Source organism: Dysidea avara, chromosome 1 (genome assembly GCF_963678975.1).
Source record: "Dysidea avara chromosome 1, odDysAvar1.4, whole genome shotgun sequence".
In the NCBI taxonomy this organism is placed as follows: Eukaryota; Metazoa; Porifera; class Demospongiae; order Dictyoceratida; family Dysideidae; genus Dysidea; species Dysidea avara.
In genome coordinates, this window is record NC_089272.1 from 30,135,752 (window position 1) to 30,161,100 (window position 25,349).

The following is a 25,349-nucleotide window of genomic DNA, read 5'->3' on the forward strand; positions in this document are numbered from 1 at the left end:
GACGTGATATATTTGGTAAAGGATAACTAGCTATTATTGTTGTGACCTTTTTTTTTTTTTTTTTTGGTCTTCATCTGTTTTTCAGCAAGGTGCCCCCCCTTTTTCCAAACTCTGGATCCGTCCCTGAGTTACCTGTGTGTACATGTAGCTAACGATGAGCTGACATTCCTTAGCTACTGTAGCTATACTGTATGTAGGTAGTTTTGGAATTTACTTTGGAGTGTATGTGAAGTCACCGATCATAAGGTAATGACGAACATGGACTCCAGTAACACGTGCCAGTTGTTATGCATCACTACTGACATGATCAACATGGTCACGTAACATTCTTTGTTTTGTACAAGTACATGTACTAAATGATGCGTGACAATTGTTTCTGCCTATTACACTGGTCATACTCAGTCATCTGTTCAAACTTGAAAACATTTTAACTCTTCGGTTAATACCTTAGTACATAGCTAGCTACATACATACATACATCTTCCACTAGGTATTGTAGTACAGAAAATACACTTGAGCATGCAGTGCTATGTGATAAAATAAATACAGTGTATACTGAGTGACTTGGTTATTTGACTTGATCATGATGATTGTGTTGTCATGACTTACTTGAAACCTGGCATTGCTTAACAACCAGTATGTTGGATATATCAACTACTTCATGTAAGGATAACTATGGGATGGATTTTAAAAGTACGCAGTTATAAGCACACTTACAGTGCAGTATTAAAAGTTCATGATGTATTAATGCATTAAAATGTACAGCCATCATGATGGCATGTACCAGATCAATGTAGATTGTCCCACAAGAGACATGCATGCTTCAAATACTACACTACGATACATGTACATACATACTGTGTGTCGTCATTACTTTACATACTATCAGTGGTGATCTGTGTATGTAAAATACCATACGTCATTTAAAGTGCCATACATCGTGTAAAGTACCAGTACAAGAGATTGGTCAACACAAGGTTACCCTTGTATTGCAATGAATGTCACAGTCAACCAAGCATGCTACCTGAGCATGCAACACAAAAGGAAAGGTAATTTACTATCTTTACTGTTTAATCATTCCCTAAACAAAAGTTAGAAATGAAAGTAAGCATATTGTCTATTGGCTAAAAGGTATGTAATCATCCTTAGCTAATTGTTTTGTTGCACACCACAAATGCTGTCCACACTCCAGCATACAGTAGCTACAATATAAATTTGTTTGAAGATTTTTTGGGGGGAAAATGAATAACAACAGTATTATGTGGCATATAGTTTCAGTTCAGTTCAGTTAGCTACATGTAACAGCATCTTCACAGATGTCCACTATGTAACCTTTAGTAACACCGGCATCTTTGAGATTATGATAGTTAATAATATTGCTATGGATTCTAATTGAATAAGAATCACTTCAGTGCCATACAAATGTGAAATAATATCATGTATTCTTGTAAACCACTCCCTTACCTTAGTGTAGGACACTACAACAATGTTTGTTAAGCCAATGTACTACGTACCAATGTCAACAGTTATGATGTGTGAATTAATGTTACTATATCAACATTTGCATTAAATACAGGTAACAGGAATGGATACAGAATCCAAAGAAGAATAGTGTACAGAAGAGTGGTTAAACACTGTAGAAGATTCTATGTAGTACATGAGATATACACAATTATTATGTAGCCACTGAATGTTAGCATTGCAGCCCTGACACGTTTTTAAATAATAATCACTTTGACTACAAAAGTGGAGCTGAAGCAGTACATGTGTTCTCTTTTGCCGGATACTCAACTCGTATAATCCTGGAGTGAGCCTGCATTCATAAACATAGTACAACATCTAGTACTGACTGTATGTAAGTATCCAGCCATTTGAGGGTATTTTAGGAGTATCACCATGGCCAACTGTACTTCCTAACTGTATATAGCTACTTCTCTAGTCCTGTTAGCCCTCATACCACTGTCTTCAGGCTTTTGTTGCCAAATTCAAGACACACCTGGATAGTAATCCATTATGTAAGTATACTTAATAATTGTGATGATTTGATTTCCAAAGTATTTAAAAGTTATTCATTTTATGTTGCAGCTGCCCTTACTGAATAAGCACTTGCAGCTGAAACAACTATCAGATTTAATGGTTTATCTATATTTAACCCATGTGTAATAATATCTAATCCAAACAGCCAAGTTGTAAAAAAAGAGTGCGGCCCTCAAAAAGGCTATGGTGAAATCCAAGGTGGCGGCCAAGAAATGGCTGTGATGGTAGGTTAATGGCAAAAATTTTAATTACGACAATTTAGGTGAATCTGCGTTGCCTCCTCGACTAGGATTCTGAATTGTCATAATTAAAATTTTTGCAATTAACCTACCATCACAGCCATTTCTTGGCCGCCACATTGGATTTCACATCTTTTTTCACTATAACCTTTTTGAGGGGCGCCTCTTTTTTTACAGCTTGGCTGTTTTGGATTAGATTTCACTTCTTTTTGTATTTGTATACCCCAAATCCGGCCTATGGCCGGCTTTAGGGTTTCCTTCTAACTTTTTTTTCTGCAGGAATTGTGGAACAAAGGAAGAAATGTTGTGTACAGTTTTTGTCTGATTAAAAATATTTGTATATTTAACAATGAAAGATAATCATACTGTAGGTAATAAGGTGACTTCTTATACATAACTGAACTGTAGCTGAAAATCCCATTGTTTCTAACTGAACTCTTTTCAGAGTGACTTGTTTCTAGCTGAATTCTCTACATGGTGATTTTTTTCCAACACATATTTCTACAGGGTGATTTGTTTGTAGCTGATCCCCATGAAGTATACTAACTTGTATCTAGCTGGTATCTCTACAAGGTGACTTGTTTGTAGCTGATCTCTCTACAGGATGATTTGTTTGCAGCTGAATTCTCTACATGATGGTTTCTTTGTAGCTGAACTCTCTACAAGGTAACTTCTTCTAGCTGATATCTCTACAGGGTGTCTTGTTTGTAGCTGAACTTTCAACTTGATGGTTTCATTGTAGCTGAATTCTCTACAAGGTAACTTCTTCTAGCTGATCTTTCTACAGGGTGACTTGTTTGTAGCTGAACTCTCTACATGATGGCTTCTTTGTAGCTGAATTCTCTACAAGGTAACTTCTTCTAGCTAATCTCTCTACAGGGTGACTTGTTTGTAGTCGAACTTTCTACATGATGGTTTCTTTTGTAGCTGAACTCTCTACAAGGTAACTTCTTCTAGCTGATTTATCTACAGGGCGATTTATTTGTAGCTGAATTCTCTACAGGGTGGTTTGTTTGCAGCTGAACTCTCTACATGGTGGTTTCTTTGTAGCTGAACTCTCTACAAGGTTACTTCTTATAGCTGAACAGTGATCTTTTCGTAGCTGAACTCTCTACAGGGTGATTTGTTTGTAGCTGAATTCTCTACAATATGATTTGTTTCTAGCTGATCTCTCTATAGGGTAACTTGTTTGTAGCTGAACTCTCTACAGAATGGTTTCTTTGTAGCTGATCTCTCTACAGGGTGTCTTGTTTATAGCTGAACTCTCTGCAAGGTGATTTGTTTGCAGCTGAACTCTCTACAAGGTGACTTCTTCTAGCTGATCTCTACAGGGCGATTTGTTTGTAGCTGAATTCTCTTCAGGGTGGTTTGTTTGCAGCTGAACTCTCTACATGATGGTTTCTTTGTAGCCAAACTCTATGCAGGGTGATGAAGTTGTAGCTGAACTCTCTACAGGGTGATTTGTTTGTAGCTGAACTCTTTACAGGATAGTTTCTTTGTAGCTGAACTCTCTGCAAGGTAATTTCTTCTACATACAGTAGCTGATCTCTCTACTGGGTGACTCATGTCTAGTTGTACACTCTACAAGGTGATTTGTTTGCAGCTGAATACTCTACAGGGTGATTTTTTGTAGCCAAACTCTCTGCAGGGTGATTTGTTTGTAGCTGAACTCTCTACAGGATGGTTTCTTTGTAGCTGATGTCACTACAGGTGACTTGTTTCTAGCTGATCTCTCTACAGAATGGTTTCTTTGTTGCTGAACTCTCTACAAGGTGAAGTTTTCTAGCTGAGCTCTCTCTTATTTCTAACTGATTTCTCTACAGAGTAACTTAGTTCTATTAAACTTTTCGCTGATGACAGTATAATATATAAGGCTATCCGTACCCCTGAAGGTGCTGAGAGGTTACAAGAAGATTTATGTGCATTACAAGAATGGCAGCAGAGATGGCTGATGAGACTAAATGTATCAAAGTGCTTTACCATGACTGCTTTACATCCTAGAAGAAATAAAATGATTACTCCCTACAGACTACACAATCATCTCCTCTCACCTGCTGAACATTACAAATATTTAGGCATCATTATTCAGAGTGATCTGAAGTGGCACCTACATATTCAATCTATCACCTCCAAAGCAAATCAGATGCTTGGTCTGCTTAAGCGTAACTTGAGGACATCATCGATTCACCTTAGAGAGAGAGCCTACCTTAGCTTAGTATGCCCTAAACTTGAATATGCAACTACAGTCTGGAACCCTCATTTAACAACTGACAAGATCGCTTTAGAAAAGGTTCAGAGGCATGCTGCACGATATGTCAAAAGTATATACTCCTATCATGCCAGTATAACACAGATGGTTAACGAACTTAAGTGGGAATCACTTGAGTGTCGAAGAGAACAGCTCTCCTTAACTATATACTATACAACATTCTTAAACAAAATGTCTATTTACCACTTGTACATACCTGAGTTTCATCTGCAGACATCACAGTACCAGCTACAGACCAGATCATGCCATATGTTAAGACTCATTGAACCATTTTGTAACACTGACACCTACAAGTACTCCTTTATACCATCAACATAAAAGCAATGGAACGCACTATCTCGCTACATCTTTGAAGCAGAAAACACTGGCATATTCAAATCTCTGCTACGTAACTATTATTTTGCAATCAATAGCTAACATTATTTATTATATTATATCTGTGTATATTCTTCTGTTTGTGAAGTATTCACAGCAAAATTAAATAATAATAATAATAAAAATTAAAAAAACTAGTTAGTCTAGCCATAGATATTAGAGTAATATCTATGGTCTAGCTGAAGTCTTTACATGGTGGATTTTGGTTGTTAAACTCTCTGAATGAAGCCTTGTTTGTAGCAGTACTTCTACAGAGTAAATTGTTTGTAGCTGAACTCTCTATAGGGTGACCTGCTTCTTGTTGAACTGTCTATAAGATTAACTGTTTGCAGCTGAACTCCCTACAGAATAACTTGTAATGCAATAGAATTCTATAATGGAGTAAATAAATTAGCTGAATGTTCTATTAGGGTGACTGTTCTATTAGAGTATCTCGATCTCGCATTTGCCACACGGAGTTGGCTTTCGAATCATAACTCAGTGGTTTGTAATCAGATTCTTCTGTACTACTGCAAGGATTTTCTATTAAGATTATTCCAGTTATACACCGATTTTCAGCTCATTGCTCTAAGCGGTTTGCCTAGTAGGCGTAAAAACTAATACTTTTTTATTCATAAAAATCGATCGCGTAATTGTGACACAGGTTGGGTTTTGTGTCATATCTCCATGGTTTTTATCTCGATTCCTTTCAAAAGGCACTCCTACGATGGTTACTCCATCTACATAGCAATTTTCAACTCATTCCATGAAGCGGTTTACCCTGTAGGCGTGACAACAAATCGATCTTGTTTTAGGCGAATAATCGGTCATACCTCCTGAACCATTCATCGGATTTGTACCAAATTTGATGCTAGGATTCGCCTTTGGACTCCCTTTCTGTGTGCCAAATTTCAAGGCGATCGGAGGCTGAGTTTGCGTTTTATAGCAATTTTTGCAAGTGTGCGAAAACACGAAGAAAAAAAATCGAAACTTTGGCAGCTCGTATCTCGGAAATGGCTAGAGCGATTTCCTTCAAATTTGGTATATGGACTTCCCTGGCTGGCGGGCAACTCTGTAGCAAATTTGGTTCCAATCAGATAAGGGATCACCGAGATACATAAGTGTGAAAATGACGTTTTCTTTCTTCCTGTCAATATACCCACGGTGTGGCGCGCCGGTTTCTTGGGCCGCACAACACACTATCGTGTGTCTTGATCCCAGTGTGTGGGAAGGAAAATGGAGCAGATCATGATATTCATCAGTCACCACCCATACATTATTTTATATTGTGAGTATCACAATTACATATTATTAAAAGAACAAGAGCATTGTGGAACTTATAACTGTGCATAATTCATACTCAGTTAAATGTACCATATGCTCCTTCCATTGATGTACTATACATACACTATGTATTTGCCTTTCACCTATTGTTTGGTGAGTATACATTGTAGCTAGCTATGAAAAAAAATCTCATTGTTGAAGCTGTAAGCATATCAAATCCTTTTGATGGAAATTTCAATTAGCCTCAACCCTGTACATACCATAGACAATTATTACTATTATACTGTTGTATAAGTTTAAAGTTTTGGCCTTTATTTCATACAGGGAGCATAAAATTTCCTTAAGTTGTCACAGCAAATTATTCTAGTAATATACTGACTTAGACCAACTTTATCATTTCCCAAATACTGTCCTGTCTCAGTCCGTCTTGGTCCCAAGATGGACTAAGACCAACCAAAACAGGGAAGTATAGATCTGTGAAAAGGGGTCTTGCGTATAGCCTTTTCAAATTCCCAACTTTGATTAATCATAACTCCTTATGTTTTTACCCTGTCATCCATGCAATAGTTCTATGTTAAGGGTATGTGACCAAATTTCAGGGTAGTATCATATTCACAAGTGACATTATGGGTAGCCAAGTATATTGTAATTGAAAAGGCTAGAAGACCCTTTTCACAGATCAGGTCATATATTTAGATAATGACAGAGCAGTATTAGTAGGGTATTTTGCTCTGTTGTGGTCAGTGTTACAGCCAACAATCATTACATAATTACATTCATCAATAAAAGGGTGAAATGTTACAGAATCTGTATGGTGAGGCAAATGCTGGCATGTGTAATCTACCCACTGCAATGTTAAGAGCTTACACAATATGAAATAAATTATTACACTCTAACATAATTATTTTAGAAATACAGTAGCTACTACCTATTTTACATTGCCAATTTGTTGCTGACTGATTGAGCTTGGCAAGAGCTACACAAGCTATAAAACTGTACAAAGTTAATTTCACAAATGCTGCGTGTGTACACAAATCATTTTAGAAGCTATTAAGATTAGTTTATTTATTTACACTACACAAGTATAGAGTTAATGACTCCATTAAGTATTTGAATGTAATTTATTGGTCCATAATGATCATCTTTTTTTATGTACAAATATATAGCTATAGTTGAGTTGAGCCATATGATCTTGTAACGATTACACACAATGTGCACACATGCACGCTATTATAATGTGACTGTATACTACACATGCATACTACATATGTATACATATACGATCTACATACTTGTACTGTTCATATGAGAACCACTCTTTAAAGCCATCAGGACAGTATGTGTAATTATAGCATATGGTTACAATCATGGAAAATGTACTTACTGCATGGAACTATGCAATCACTTAACTGATGTTATTTAATTGTCACTTAATGTTAACTTAAATTTATTGACAATATCAAGTATACCGAAGTCATTAAATGCATACAATGTTGTCAAGTCGTTGTGAGGTAGGTGAAGTTGGGTTTGCAAAGCTAGGTTTAAAAGATTTTGGCAGGAACATGCATGCAAATCTTATGTTGCTGTACTGCACCATTTTGTGAAATGAATTATAAAATGTGACCATTTTTACAGGAACATTTTGCATAATTGTTTTTAAACAAAATGTATTAAGCTATCATGATACATGATTCAGAAACACTTTCCCAATGAACTGCTTCATTACCCAGTACAGAAATATCAAATCAATAATAGAATTTGTCTGTCTGTACAAAGAGTTAATACTAATTTTTTTGCAGTTAACTAAAACATGGCTGTTATTATTTTAGCATGAAATGCCATCCTTCATCCTTCACTTGTACATGTACTGTGTAAATGATTCATAGCTAAACTGTACATCTGTACGTAGCTAATATTTAGGTGGATTATAAATGAAATTACATGGCATATTAATACACTGGTATCACATAGATGTATGAATGTTCTAGGAACACTGCACAAGATATTGATGTGCCTCAGCCTACAAACCCACTGCAATGTTTATACCATAAAGTGCATAATTATCATGAGATGACCATGGTGATTGCTTAGTATTTCCTGCATAACCTGTACTGACACTCTGCTAAATGCAATGCAAAAAACCAGCTTGTTACTTTATCCTCACTTGCAAGCTTGGGAAGTGTTTAAGTGTCATACAACCCAGGATCTGGATATCTCTATGTGTTTAATCGGCAGTGTTGGGAGTAACGCGTTACTTATGTAACGCGTTACATAATATTATTACTTTTGTGGTAACAAAGTAATATAACGAAATACTGTACGCTATAAAATAGGTAATATAATGCAAGATACAAATTTAACGCGTTACCTAAGTAATATAGGTACTGTAACGAATCTAATATTACGTAATATTATTACTAAAAGTAACGAAGTTACTAATCTCGTTAGTAATCCGCTGAGTAACGCCTAACCACAACGAAGTAACGCGGCCTACTGAATGAAGCTTATTCACTAGCTTCTTACTTATAACCAAGAATTGCACATTGTCCAACAACCCAATCATGTCACGTGATAAGGTGGTAGTTTCACACCTGACAGCTTAAGGCTGTGGACACAAAGTAATATAATATGTAATATTATTACAGTTACTTTATTTTATGGGTAATATGTAACTGTAACTAAATAGTTCAGTTGCAAGTAATATGTGACCGAATTTGTGAAAATGTACCTTTTTCACACATTTGACATACCAGCAAATAAAATGATGCAACACTTGACTCCTTATACTGATTAACTTACTCTTAGTATCAAAATGTAGCCAGATACTGTAGCTACATTCATTGAAAATTTCAAGCAATTATATGCTATAATCAAAAAGATATGAAGCTATAAACTTCAAAAAATGGGTCAAATTTTGTGTGTGAAAAAGGTACCTTTTCGCAAATCTGGTCACATATGTAATATGTAACTAGTTACTTTTACAAAGTAACTTGCCCAACACTGTTAATCGGTATACATACATAGGCTTGTTTCATTATACTGCCAGTATAATTCAAGCATGCATGATAGGCAAACAAACGTGTAACCACAAACTAAAAGATGAAATTATTTTCAAGGTTTTAAATTGATATACCTGTGTAGAGTGACTGCTGCTCAAGCATGCTACAAAACACAAATAATGCACACAACTGGAAATTTATATCAAAATAATAATTATTATATATTTACTGTTTCTTGGCTGATTATTTACACTTTACACAACCAACTACACAGCAGTCACTCTACACAACAGTCACTCTACACAGCAGTCACTCTACACAGCAGTCACTCTAAAGCAACTACACAGCAGTCACTCTAAAGCAACGTTAACAGACAAAAAATTCTAATGCACTTTAATAAACAGCCAGCTCTTAGTATAATGATTATTATAGATAAAAACCATAATTTTATCCACTTGTCTTATTCAGCATGACTTCTTGTACAGCACAATTAAGGTTTCTTTATAAAAGACTATCCCACTAGGGACTTTTAGCATAAGATGAATTCACAAAATTTTAAAAAATTCATCCATTAAAATTTTATGAAACAATAGTTTTCACAAACGTTGCAAATAATATATTCACCCATTGAATATATCACAGTGGGAAACATTTTCACTAAAGCTGATGCTACATTGTATGCCTTCAATCTTTAATACATACAGCTATGTACGGTTTGGAAGAATCAGAATGTCAGTACAAGGTACAGGAATATTTCAGTAGCATTTAATTTTGCTAATGGCAACATACTTATGAATGACCCTACATCGCACAGAGAACAGAAACGACACCACTGTGTCCTTACTAGTACACATATTAACCATTGATACAGCAAAATAGTATTCCAATACTACCTATTCTAACCCCGTCTTTATTCAGTATTGGAACAGCTATTTTTAAAAAGTCCCTATAACGAGACAAAACGAACCTCAAATCTATGAATGACTCTAATATTATTCACTATTTGGGGCTGTGGTCTGTTTTTTGTTTGAACCAAGGTAGAATTTTGGACTATTAGTTCCAACACCTAAACATAGACAAAATAAATACAGTCAGTATTTGTGTATGAAATATGCTGTTTAATATGCTGCACTTATATTGCTTAAATATTTAATGTGTTGCAATAATGTGTCACAATTTTAACTTTTTGGAACTACATACAGTGGAACCTCAGTTATCTGAACCCCTTGGGACCACGGGTGGTCTATAAGTCTGAAAAGTCCATATCTCTGAAACCATATATAAAATAGCATAAAGAACATTTTTAAAATTTCAGTATTATAAATTACCCTAATAGAACATTCACTACTCTAATAGAGCAGTCATTTCTGTAGTTTGTTAACTGGATAAGTGGGGTCTGGATAACTGAGGTTCCACTGTATACTGTACCATAAGTTCTATGGCTTTACACAAAACATTGTTTAAAATCATATTATTATTATTATTCATTGTAAAGTTTAGAATCATGCAATTTTAGTGCTCCTTGAAGCACTATGCCTACTACAATCACATACACGGACACATACAAATTATAAACACTATACTGACCATTGGTGGATTTGACTACTACAAACTACATATGTACATAATGACTACATATGATCATGGGGGCTAATGGATTTATGCAACTTGTTCATATGCCATGGATGAACTAATTTTGTTGGTTGTAAGATGTCCATTTCCAGATGTGACTGTCTGCTGTTGTTGTGTATTGTTGGAAGTGGTAAGGTGTCCATTCCCTGTCGTGGTTACCTGTTGTTGTACATCATCTGTCTGTTGCTGTTGTACACCATCAACCTAAAGAAATGTATGTTGACATTAATTTTTATGTTTAATTCAATGTCAAAGCTTGACAATATCATTCAGCACACTAAGATTATTCAAACATTATCAATCCATTTCAATACTTTTTATATTCATGCATCCATACATTACAGTACAGTCCACTTATAACTTACACATTCGTGGCATTTTGTTCATAGTTCCATGCATTGTTTGTGTGGGTAAAGCAAATGCCACACATGGATAACGATAAGACCAAGCATGAGTGCACCTAAATATGGGTGTACCTAAAGCTACACATGTATACATGTAAATAATGGAGAATGCCACAACCACACATGTGGGCAATTCCCCAAAGCATGTGTGGTGGCGTGATTATTACAGTATATAAATAATTAATTAACATCAAAGAGCACAATAGCCTGGGGAGGTGGCAGCCAAGAAATGGCTGCAATGATGTTTATTTTTTATTCCCACTAGGGATGTCATGCTTTTTGCACTCTGACAAGGAGGAACGGCTTTAGCAGAATCAACCAATCAATCAATCAACCAACCAATCATGCTATTAATGCTAATTAGCATTTGCAGCCATTTCTTAGCTGCCACCTTTGATTTCACAACTTGAAGGCTGAACCTTTTTTCACAGCTTGGCTGTTCATGGATTTCATTTCTATTTACACACTGTATGGCCCCAAAGTCAATCACAGACTGGATCACAGGTTGGATTTGGAGTTTGTTTTTACCCACTTTCTTCTTGATTCAGACAAAATGATGATTGCCTAAGACAGAATAATTAATTGTATTGTTTTATTGGACTTTGATAATACTATTGTAATGCTCTAATAGAGTGTACATTTTTTTCAAGGAACTCTAATGGAATGCACATAGAATGTTCTAAGGATTTTCATTGGTAGATTTAGGAAGGTATAAGCTTTCACTATTGAGTAGTATTTATAAAGTAGAAATTAAACAGTCATATTAGCAGTGGCTCAGAGGTTAAGGATTTGGGTATTCAGTATGGAGGTCCCTAGTTTAAACTCTGGTAAGTTTTCTTTTCAACATTTTTATCCCACTGTGACTGTTTTATTAGAGTATCTCGACCCTGTGATTTAACAATTGTCTGATTTTTGCTTTGAAACTCTGTAGTTAGTTGCTACTTCTTTACCTTTCTAACCATTAAAACACACTGCTTCAGTGGCTAGTCTACATACGTAAACACAAAATTTAAAGTTATTCCCATTTGTGGTATACCTTTAGCTGCAACAAAGTTCAATGTTTTAACGTGAATAAACATTGCTAAGGACACTTATCAGATGCTTTGCAAACTTAGTACATGAATTCACCTTTATATGTTCTGTATCAACTTTCAAGGTAATTGGAGTATGTTTTATAAAAATGTTTGCAAGGTGTGCAAAAGGAATAATCTAAGTCCCTGTAGACCTTAAAAAAATTAAGGAAAAAATGAAACTTTGGCCACCCATATCTCACACCAAGGAGCTATGCAGTCATGAAAATCACATTTTCTTACTTCCTGTCAAAAAACACATGGTGTGTGTGTCTTGATTATTTTAGTCCAGACATTTTTATGACAGATGTTCAACTTTATAATTTATTATACAGCAGTACTTCATTATCTGAACACCTGTGTGCCAGCTGAATCACAAAAGTGTTCAGATAAGTGAATTTGTTCAGATAAATGAAGCCCATTGATTTATATACAGAGCTGTTGAACTACTCTAATAGAACATACACTGTGACAAAATACTCTAATAGAACATATAAATGTTGACAAAATATCCTAATAGAACAGTCACCGCTGATGTTCAGATAATCGAGGTACTACTGTACTGCCCAGACAAAGATTCCAGTACCATGAAGACAGTGTTGGGCAAGTTACTTTGTAAAAGTAACTAGTTACATATTACATATTACTTGCAACTGAACTATTTAGTTACAGTTACATATTACCCATAAAATAAAGTAACTGTAATAATATTACATATTATATTACTTTGTGTCCACAGCCTTAAGCTGTCAGGTGTGAAACTACCACCTTATCACGTGACATGATTGCATTGTTGGACAATGTGCAATTCTTGGTTATAAGTAAGAAGCTAGTGAATAAGCTTCATTCAGTAGGCCGCGTTACTTCGTTGTGGTTAGGCGTTACTCAGCGGATTACCAACGAGATTAGTAACTTCGTTACTTTTAGTAATAATCTTATGTAATATTAGATTCGTTACAGTAACTATATTACTTAGGTAACACGTTAAATTTGTAAGCAAAGTATCTTGCATTATATTACCTATTTTTATAGCGTATTTCGTTATATTACTTTGTTACCACAAAAGTAATAATATTATGTAACGCGTTACATAAGTAACGCGTTACTCCCAACACTGCATGAAGATAACTTCAAGCAGAATGATGCATTGCTGATCAACATATGTGTATTACAGAAAAGCTCAAATTAAAAAACAAAATCCTTTACCACGTTACCACGTTAAATTCCAGAGTCAATTCTGGTTGTTTTATTAGAGTATTTTCTAATAGAGTACATTGTGACTATACAACGTGGTCTGATTGTATTGTCATGAGTCCTCATTTATGCTGCACAAGTCAACCAAAATGTTGCTTAGCATTGCTTTGAAGCTCTTAAAATACAATTCCTAAAATGAGTATAAATACAGTAAATTCTGTAGTTGATGTTTACTTGGGTAGGAAATACTGTAAATTGCACATGTTGTGTTAACATGATGTTAGTAGCAATTTATATAATGCTCTATATGTTGAGTTTTCATCAGTTTTACAGAAAGAGTAAGATTGGATGACTGTACTACAAAGCAATGTTTGAAGATATTACTACACCTTTTAGAAACATTAATTTCCCGGCACGTGTGAGTACTGTGTTACATAAACATTAGAGAAAAATGATTCTCTTTGTGTTACCTTTTTTGGCTCACTGTAGGTCCGAGCAACATTAGCTGGTGTCATTCTAGTAGAAAGAGCATATTCAGTTCCGTTAGCAATGGCTTGGTGGGGAACACTTGAGTTACCATTCTATATGAACAAAGAACAGTAAAACTATAGTTAGCACAGATCATCTTGGTGTCTTGTTCATGCATAGTGTATGTACTTCACTATTGCTCAAACAGGTTTAGGAATGCAGTATGCTTGATACAACAAACATAAGGGTTATGGTAGAGCAGTCGCTTGAGTGTACAACTGTTCCCAGCCAACAGACCATTATTTTAATGTATGCCGATAATGGACTTGTTCCCAACATAACCACAGTTTGCTAGGGTATATGACACTCCAAGAGTATACATGGGAATTTGACAGTGTTGTACAGTGCATTAAGTATCTAAATACTGATTAACCCAACAGTCAATTATCTGAATTCCAAATTGACTACTCAATTAGGGTTTTTGTCAACAAGTGTATGCATTATTAGAGTAGTTGTATATAAATGTATGGATGTTCAATTTTATGTATTATTCGATTGTATGAACACCCTTTCCCCCATTTAGTTCAGATAATCAAGTTCTACTGTACATGATAATATATGAACAACTGTTAGTCAAAATCCACTTGTAACTACAGAATCACTCACCATTGTTACTGTTTCATATGAACCCGGTGGTACCGGTGTTTCCTCAAGCTTTTCTTTAATAGAGTCACTATTAGACTTTGTCCTACTGGATGCTGATTTGTGGCAGACAGCTTTAGGTAGTCGGGCACAGTTAACAACTTCACTGTAGTCTTCAATTACATGAGATGTCATTTGTGGCTTGAATACTGGAAGATCAATGTTGTTTTTTGAAATACTATCCTTTGAAATGTTATCACGATGAGTACTAAAGTGCACAAGAGATACATGAATTATTATTATTATAAGTCATGTACTAAGTAACTTGTTTACAGTATGATATATCATTACAAACATTTTGTTGCTAAGTAGCAAATACCACATAGTCATGCAAGGATCATACACTCATAAAATGACATGTATTGTACACAGTTAAGTAACTAACTTGTTTACAGCATTATATACTATTTGATCATTTCCAGGTTCACCTGAAACAAACAATAATATCACTAAAATATTACTGTATGTGTTACTGTACACACAAGTGTAACACAATGGAAAATTGTCATAAGTAAGAAAGTGAACTACATAAATACTGTACCTTTCTTTTTATTATAATAGCTCCAGTACACTATAAGAATTATAATCACTATGATCATTATCACAGCCATTCCTCCAATAAACCCTGCAATGACACCTCCAACTAGACTAGTGCAACTGCACTCATCATCATCTACTAGCTTCTCTAAAGTATTGTAAGATATATTTATCATGAATGAAAAGTCTACATATACAATACTACATGAGTAGTGCTATATGCCATTTTAACTACTCAATAATATAAGGGCAACACTAATTAACATGAGTTGCTTTTAATTTCAACATGAACATAACTTACTCCTGCTAAAAGTACAACCATTATTTTCAACCATCTATAGCTTTCCTCAAGCTTTTTTGCTAGTCCATGAAGGTACATATGTAGCTTCACTTGAAACCAGTGACACATACATACACATGATGAAAGGATATAGCAAGTACTACCTGTATTTTTTACACGTACAGCTCACTAGGTGTATTACGTGCAACTCTGTGCAACTTAAAGTGAAGATTCTGGTAATTTTCTTTTACCAATGTCTATAGTTAGCAATTCTGAAATCGGTGTTTCAAAGCAAATTACGTGCCAGCATTCTATTTGTACCTTTAGTATCATATATGAATTAGATACAGTACATTGTAAAGTCACGTGATAACACGAATATTATCATCGCCAAAAAACTAATAAATGAATCTCGTATCTAAATAAAAGTCTTATTACACTACTGTAGCAGTGTATGCAGATGTTCATGTAGTTACAGTTTTATAGCAATTTAGTATATACTGCAACTGAACATCATAATAATTAAGTAATGGATAAAAACAATCACCTGTTGGTTTTATCACAGTTGTCATTGTGATCTGTACAGTTTTAGTTACAGTAGTTGAAGTTGTAGTAGTTGTGTGTTCTGTGTACATATACAACATACATACTGTAGATACAATAGACTGGTACTTGTTAATATTCACCAATAGGAGGTACAGGGGCGGATCCAGGGGGGGGGGGGGGGGGGGGGACTTTGGGGGCTGAAGCCCCCCCTTCATATTTAGGTTTTACTTGATCAATATGCTGAGTATTATAATGAAATTTTGTCTTAGAATAATTATATGATCACTAATAATACAAATACTCATAAAACCACCTTATAAACATCTTTCCAAGGTATTATCAGTAGATTTATGCTACAGTTTATGCAACAAAGACCCGGATCAGCATTGGAGGTGTACAAGATCGAGATACTCTAATAGAGCAGTCAGCTAACTACTCTAATAGAACATTCGCTGGAAACATGTAGTTGGTTCTGTTATGGAATTTTTCCAAATCTGCCTGCACCTATACATAGAATGAAGTGCATTGGTTTGTTTAAAGGGCTTCATTCATCCACTTGTGTAGTTAATATATATGGCAATACTTAATTCAGGTACACAATTTCCATTGAAAATGCTCTCAGATTCAATCTTGTATTGTTCAAATTTCAAAATTTTCCACGTTCAACATTATTATTCTAACATGCACCTATTCAGTGTTGCACAATTGTGAGAGGGGTGCATCATGTACTTGGTTGTCTATACCTACCCAAACTTTTCCATTAGCAAAATGCTTTAGAGAGCCATACCTATAATCTAAAGGCAGTATATGAAATATCTACAGGCAGAAAATATTATGAATTTTATGTGGAAATGTCTCCAAATTGCAGTATTTTAGCATCTATTTTTCAAAAATTTCCTGGGGGGCATGCCCCTAGATCTCCCTAGTTCCAGCATGCTGGGAAGTGTGCTTTGCACACCTCTACCCAAGAGATTAGTATCTTGAGTTAGCCCCCCCCCCTCCCCCCCCCCCTTTATAAATCCTAGATCCACCCCTGAGGTAATGTAATGGTAACAGTTTTGGTTGGTTGTATAAGAGCCATTGACATAGATGTATTAGTTGTTAGTAGAGTATAACTGGTTGGTCCAGCTCCACAAACAAGTATTAATGGCTACAATAGTTACATTGTAAGTTGTGTCATAGGTCAATCCGGTAATAGTGTATGATGTCTGGTTGGTAGTGATTGTTCCATTGTCACCATTTCCATCAGACCAGCTAACTTCATAAGTTACTGGAAACATGTCCACTACCTCATCCCATTGTACCATAAAGGACGTACATGCTCTTTGTGAGAATCTGATATTTGTTGGTTTATCAGGTGTGTCTGTATACATGGCAAACATGTACAGCATGTTATTGTTTTAGCAAGCCTCCAAATAAATAGAGATCGTGTGATCTCTTTCATAAAAGTGCTGTAAACTACTAAATATTGTGCAAGAAGTCACAAGTTAAGAAAATGGGAGAAAAAATGGTGCTTCTTCACTTTTAGCAAAAGTCAGGTACAACTGAAACAATTATTTTTGACCTGCTGGGTCTTCATGGAGGTTACAATAACGTATGGTATTATAATATTGAATATTAAGCCCGAAGCCCAAAGATGGCATTCTCTATAATATATGGTATGTATTATTGTTTAATATTTGCCTGAACAATGTGATAAATATGTAAGAAAACCAGAGTGCCACACCATTGACTGAAAGAAAGAAAACACAATTTTCATGCATGCAAAGTTCCGTGGTCCCTTCTCCAAAGCATATATTATTATAGCTGTCTGCCAGGTAGAGCAGGCCACATTCTAAACTTTGATTGACATTGCTCCAGCTATTCCAGAGTTATGGGTAGCCAAAGTTTGATTTTTTTTCTTCCCTTCTTAAGGTGTTCAGGGGCTTCTCCTTCTTTTTGTACACTTTACAAAAATTATTATAAACACACACTCTTTACTACCCAAATTCCTTCAAAGTGGGTGTATAAATTAAGGTGAGTTCAGGCATCACATTTGAAGCTAATCTGACTAATATACACAGCATTATGCAGTAGTGTTATGGAAGATTATAATTTTTATGTAAGAGTTTCTGTCATAGCTATAGGGAAAACCAGATGTAACTAAAATGTAGAACAGACTGGAAAACGGACTTACAAACAAACTGGCTCATAAAAACCTAAAACATGGATTTTCCAGCATATAACAGTATAGCATCCCAAAATCAGTTCAGAAACCTTTGAATGTGACACTGGAGATGATATGAAGCCCTGCACATAAAACTAAGTCTTATGCAAGTGATAAGTAAACTTGTCACTAGTGCTGTAAACAAGATTAAAATCTGTAGCAACCATCCTTTGCCAGCTGGTAGTATGACCTTGAAGCCTGACCATTACCAGCCGTCACCTGTTAACAAGTTTTGAAGCTTATATCTTGGCTTGTTTACAGTCTTAACTTGAAGAGTACTCTTTATTGTGTACATAAAGAATGAAATTCGTATGTGCAGAGCTTAATGTCAGCTCAAGCAGGCTTTGAAGTGGTGTTCAGAGGTTTATTTTCTGTCATTGTAATGCTTGATATTGTTTCCAAGTGGCTAATTGTGGTAAATAGACAAGTTACTGCCAGTCCGTTTGCAAGTTTGTTTTCCAGTCCATTCTGTGTCTTAGTCACATCCTACAAAACCACTTCAGGAAATAATTTTAAAATAGTGTGTACATAGACTAACTATTGGAATGCAATTCTTTTAAATCAAAGTAACAGCTACAGAGTTACAAAGCAAAAACCAAACAAAAGTATGATCATGGGACAGAAGTACTCTAATAGAACAGTCACAATGGGTAAAAAGCGTAAAAGGAAATGTTGAAAAAGTTGCCCAGAGTTTGAACTAGGGACCTCCACACCTAACACCCAAATCCTTTAACTACTCAACCACTCTATCATGGCAGTTCACCTAACTTTATTTCTACCTTATAAACAAAAAGTCGGGTTAGATCTACTTGCACTGATCTAAATCTGGAACATTCTATGAGCATTGTATCATAAAGCGTGCATTCACAGCTATTGTTAGCATTAACATCATTTCAACCGTTTCTTGGCTGCCCTCTTTGGTTTCACATCTTTTCCACACAGGCTTTTAAAGGCCGCAGTCTTTTTACAGCTTGGTTGTTTTTGAGTGTATCTACTTACTGGACAGACAGATACTCAGTCTGGAGTATGTTACATAGTACGCATTTCTTTACTCACCATATACAGTGACAGGATCACTAGTCATCATTCCACACCTGTTCACAGCAGCTACACTCACATTATAGTTTACATCACCACTCAATCCTGTTACAGTGTAACTGTTTGTATTCCCTGGAACTGTCCTGTTGTACATCACACCAGTATGTAGGTTAGTCCATATTACTGTATAGTTGGCATTGACAACTGATGATGTCCAGTAAATAGTGAACATTGAAGAATTAATAGAGGTCACTTCAATTATAACTGGTACAACATCTGGAGATGAACAATAACTGTCACCATTATAAATCAACACCATAATGTGCATCTGTTGTATATGGCATTAGTGAATGTGTCTACATCTAAGCTACAGTACAGGGTGCACCACTGATACATAAAACGAACAATAATAATACATTCTCTTCTGACGATATGCATCACTCAATTGCAATAAAGGACAGTATACACATACAACATATTTGATATCTCAAATCCAATATTAAAACTTTAGTAATAGTAATGATCATAGCAGTTATGTCGTAACTCTATTCTGTGATGTGCTGCATGGTTCAAATAAGAGATTAATATCTGTCTCTACTCTGATATTATACTAGAAATTATGCTGGCATATTATACTCAAATTCACTGGGATTGGGTGTGTATTGTATGTAAATGTACATGCATATAGTATATGTGTATACAGGGTCGGACCCCAGAGATTTTGAGTGGTCAGGCCATTCATGGACTGCAGTGGAGGTCATAGTCATGCACACTACTTCTTTTTAATCTGATGTGATATTATATCTACTATCATGTGATCCTCACTTGCATGTATTAGCTACAGCGTGCATCAGCATGCTAAGCTAGTGATGTCTGGGGGGATGCTCCCAGAAAATTTTTTGAAAATGCCTGTTCTGAAATGGTAATTGGAAGCTATTTTACATACACAGTTTCTTTCTGCTTTTCTGTCAACACCAAGAATATATCAAGATAATTTTGTGCTACTATATACCAATTAATTCAATTTCATATATAGCTAGTAGCTAAGTTTACCTTCATGATACAAAGTGAGTTTAGTTATTTTGAGATACAGCATCATTTTGATTGTAATTGTTAATGTATGTATGACATCCATTATCAATTAGCCTATTATGCAATGCTATGTAGATGGCTCACTAGAAAGTAATTTGAAGACAATTAAACATGGACGTAATGGCTTAGTCCAACCAGTGTAATAAGAAAATTAAAATTGTAGACTGAATGCTCTATTAGAGTATCGTGATGACTGTTCTGTTAGAGTATATTGCAATGACTGCTACAGAGTATCTTGATCTTTTTGCAATCCAAGTGGCTGAAAAGTGGTCCGGTCCCATGTGTAAGTGCTTTCATGAGTGTAGCAATGCATACATGCAGAGTCTGTGTGTGTGCGTGCATGCATTTTTATCATGCTCTAACCACATGGATTAGAGCATTAGCCTGATTAAGCAAAATTCTGATTGCAGATGAGCTAGAGGTGCATACGTATAGTAAAGTATAGAGGGAACCATCATGGCTAAACATGAAATAAATAATTATATGATTGAACACACATGACAATTAATGTTAGTTACAGTATGTATATGTTAATAACATACAACTGCAAACAGCAAGCGCGATTAAAAGAGAACTGAAACAAGAATTATATCACATTCTACACTGTACCTGCAGTCGTTATGACATTAAGGTATGCTCTGTTGCTCATCACATCACTGCCTATCTCAAACACATACCATCCTTCATCATCGGTTGTGACGTTTTCTATTCTCAATGCACCTTGCACTATAGTACGCTCAACATCAAAACTGTCAAATACTTTATACCTAGACCCTGTTGCTAGCTGTTTGTAAACACCACTCTGTGTTATAAATTTCTTCCATACTAAATCGTGAGAGGACAAATTTCCTTCAGCACGACATTGGAATACAGCAATTCCTTCAGTACATTTTGTAATATTGACTGGGTGAGCTGTTATTGTCACTGAAAAACAGTATGTTTTCTACATATAATATACAGTACAAATCATGCACACACATTTTATAGTGACAAAATTCTTCACACCTTCACAATGTTCTATGGCTGTACATTTAGAACCAAGCCACTCTATCTTAACTAATTATGGCAATCAATATAACATGTCAGATATGTAATACATGTCTATTCATTGCTAGATAAAGAAATCATTACTACAAAACAAGCACTCTTCCTATTTAATAGCTCAGGAAAAATAATTCCCACTAATTGCATTACATTTAGTCACCTAGCAGCAAGGCTATAACTATTATGGGCTATCATAACCATCAACCAGTGATGCTTGACAACCACACTATGCATACATATGCTAACTACACATGTAATGATTGAAGGAAACTGAACATTGTGTTCTCTATATATTGTTATTCTTGTAAATCCTTTGATATCATTGTGAAGCCTATTCAGGAATAATCATGAGACAATGTTATTTCTATGTAAATCCACTTAGGAAACTTTTACACTGACATAGTAAACAGTAGTTTGCATCATCATTCATGGAAATGTTTCTGTTGCTATGTTTTGATTCTTGTCCATTCCATGTACATACGTATGTACGTAACTATGTATGAGCTTGTCTAATGCAACTACCCTACATGTATACACAGTTAACTGTTCTTCGTGCTATAAATTTAGTACTTCACTGCAAGGAATGTAGTCTATTGGAGTGAACTACCCATTCACTGTATGTCCCAAAACTTTGAAAAGTGTCAACACCTTTTGAGGGTAGTGAACATCACAAGCTACAGGTAGTAAATAATGTGTTATATTCGCTAACCAGGTTTTAGTTTAAATTAGTTATATACCCAAGTTTATGTTAGCAACATGTAGACACACACACACACACACACACACACACACACACACACACACACACACACACACACACACACACACACACACACACACACACACACACACACACACACACACACACACACACACACACACACACACACACACACACACAAAGCCGTTCGCATCCTACTGTAGTGGTCAGGTAATATACATTTTTATCACTCAAGGATACAAAACAACCCATATAAGTAATGTGAGACACTTATTTGTCAGCTGAACTTGATGAAGCATTTCTATCAACTGACCAACAAGTTATGGTACACTACACAGATGAACTGATAATGGTTACCAATAGCTTTATACAACATCTGGCAACAGTACAAATTCACTACATATATGCACATATACGTACATGTTAGATATGTAGTGCTACACTCAAAATCCAAGAAGAAAACATGACATATTAGTACATGTTTTGTGAATTAAATAGCTAGCCTGCGGTGAATGCTAAAATAATAGTACGGGTGACATATGAACATGTAACAAAATACTGTAATTTTACAGTGGTAGCCAGGAGTTTAAATATGGTCATGGAGTAGGCGTGCATTACAAATTTACCAATCACTAATTAAAATTACTACAAATATAAATATCCAACACAAATTACCATGGTCATGTTCATTTGAATAAAGCCAGTCTAGTGTGCACTGAAATTAATACATCTCATTATCAAATGAATACAGAAACTAAAGGATAGGAATTGCAGGGTTTCCCAAATAGGTTTTAATTGTATAGCAAATAATACATTACAGAATGGCATATAATCGTATTTCTGTGGTGTATGGAAGTACCATACAATGACTAGTGTTTCAATGTGTCATCACACACACACACACATACACATTTACACTTGTGTGGCTGCCTGATTAACTAATTATTCGGTTTAAGTTAGCAATACCTTTAGCTACTCTCCGATTTTTTGTTGTCATTGAGTTAATAATAGTGGTACCACTATTAACTCTCAATCATGCAAAAGCCTAGCATTGAAGTGCTGTACTTAAAATGTACCACAACCAAAATCGCACCATGCATATTGTATATGACTGGTGTCCTTAATAATGGCCATTGTGTGCAGCATAGTGACATACCTGCAGACATACTGTATAAACTATGAATATATTCCCTATACTTTTACCCATATTTGTGGGGAGATCTTTTAGTGCCGCTAAATACTGTTTTGGCTATGCCTGTGTGCAAACTGGTTTTTCTGTATGCAGTAACTCGGTTCTTCCTGAGGCCTATTTAAATTAGACATTTGCTATTAGAATTTTGAAGTAGCTACAGTTGAATAGCTGCCAGGGTTCACAGTGCAATTTGAATTCTCAAGCTGAGTGATCATCGTTCACCGCAAAATTGATTAATTGTTCCGTCGCTACTACCCTCTCGAAGAAGCATGTTCACCTACTCAGTTCTAGAGGTGTGTCGCATCATCGTGTATTTAACAGATGGACGCGCCTTCCGAAACGCACCGTCCACCGTACACACATGAAAGGATTGAATGACCAAACAGCTCAGGTATTGGACATTCGCCACAAAGTAAAATGCGCCTAAAGAAAAACTGATTACCTTCCCCGTTACAGCATCCTATCAGCAAAAGTAGGAGGACAGCACAGCCTGCTCTGCTCTCGAGAGACATTCCTACTGAGTACGATCGTACTCAGGCTCACAAAGCCGGATATGCGCATGCGCCGGATTTTATGTCATAATCACGCAGGTATTAAATTGGCCTCAGTGTACAGACGTTTTCAGGTTGGTTGTCAGCGAATGGCAACGAATAACCGTAAATTCATTTACGAATTACTGTAATTCTACAGGAATTCGTTGCACGTGCGCAGACAACCAACGTGAAAACCTTTGTACCCCAGTATAGTCATGGCGTTGTGACATGTGAATACCATAATATTATTCCACACAATAAATACGACTTATACGTTGCTAAACATGTAGCTAAACTGTTACCAATGCGCCACAGTATGTAGCCACTCTTGCAGCGTATGGTTACCTGTATGTAGCTAATGAGCTGACATTTCATAGCTATACTGTATAAACCTAGCTGTAGGTAGTTTTGGAATTTGATTTGGAGTGCATGCAGTGTGAAGTCAGGTAATGACCAACATGAACTGCAGCGACGTGTGCCAGAACATATGAGTTGTTATGCATCACTACTGACATGATCAATGTGGTCATGTAACATTCATTGTCTTGTACAAGTACATGTAAATGATGTGTGACAATTGTCTCTGCCTATTAGCTACACTGGTCACACTCAGTCATCTGTTCAAATATGAAAACATTTTAACTCTTCAGTTATTACCTTAGTACATACATACATGGCTACATACATACGTTCATCCTCCATTAGGTATAGTATATATACACTTGAGCAGTGCTATAAACTATTGATTGACTTGGTTATTTGACTTGATGATTGTGTTGTCGTGACATACTTGAAACCTGACATTGCTTTACAACCAGTATGTTGGATATATCAACTACTTTGTATAAATGAGATGGGTTTTAAATGTATGTAGCTATAAGCACACTTACAGTGCAGTGTTAAGAGTTCATGATGTAAGAATGAATTAAAATGCCATCATGATGGCATGTATAACGCTGGAGATCAATGTATGCTGATTGTCCACAAAGAGTCATGTCATGCTTCAAATACTGCACTATGATACATGTGCACACATACTGTATGCTGTCATTAGTTACATGCTGTCAGTGGTGATCTGTGTACGTACATCATTTAAAGTACATCATTTAAAGTACAGGAGATTGGTCAACACAAGGCTACCCTTGTACTGCAAGCCAAGCATGCTACCTGTGAGTGAGTATGCAACACAGAAGGAATGGAAATTTACTATTTTACTGTTTAATCATTTCCTTAAACAAACAAAGGTTAGAAATGAAAGTATGTATTGTCTATTGGGTAAACACTACACAGTATGTAATTATCCCTTACCTAATTGCTTTGTTGCACACCACATGCTGTCCACACTCCAGCACAATATAAATTTGTTTGAAGATTTGTTTTGTTTGGGAAAATGAATAACAACAATATTATGTGGCATTATAGTTTCAGTTCAGTTAGCTACATGTAACAGCATCTTCACAGACATCTTCACAGATGTCCACTATGTAACTTTTAGTAATTATTATACC

At 35.7% G+C, this 25,349-nt stretch overlaps 1 protein-coding gene across 2 annotated transcripts; it reads right to left on the reverse strand.

Annotated features, from left to right (window-relative positions):
- Positions 1 to 10,673: 10,673 nt before the first annotated feature.
- LOC136261237 (uncharacterized) lies at positions 10,674 to 23,859 on the reverse strand. Of its 2 annotated transcripts, XM_066055213.1 has the most exons (9): positions 23,751 to 23,859; positions 20,961 to 21,275; positions 19,278 to 19,535; positions 16,017 to 16,094; positions 15,194 to 15,337; positions 15,038 to 15,080; positions 14,617 to 14,860; positions 13,953 to 14,063; positions 10,674 to 11,018 (listed from the first exon to the last, which is right to left on the reverse strand). In XM_066055213.1, exons 1-9 carry the CDS (start codon positions 23,818 to 23,820, stop codon positions 10,842 to 10,844), a joined length of 1,440 nt encoding a protein of 479 aa, XP_065911285.1. In that variant the 5' UTR covers positions 23,821 to 23,859; the 3' UTR covers positions 10,674 to 10,841. The 2 variants fall into 2 exon arrangements, with proteins under 2 accessions (XP_065911285.1, XP_065911289.1); XM_066055217.1 differs by lacking the exon at positions 16,017 to 16,094.
- Positions 23,860 to 25,349: the final 1,490 nt, after the last annotated feature.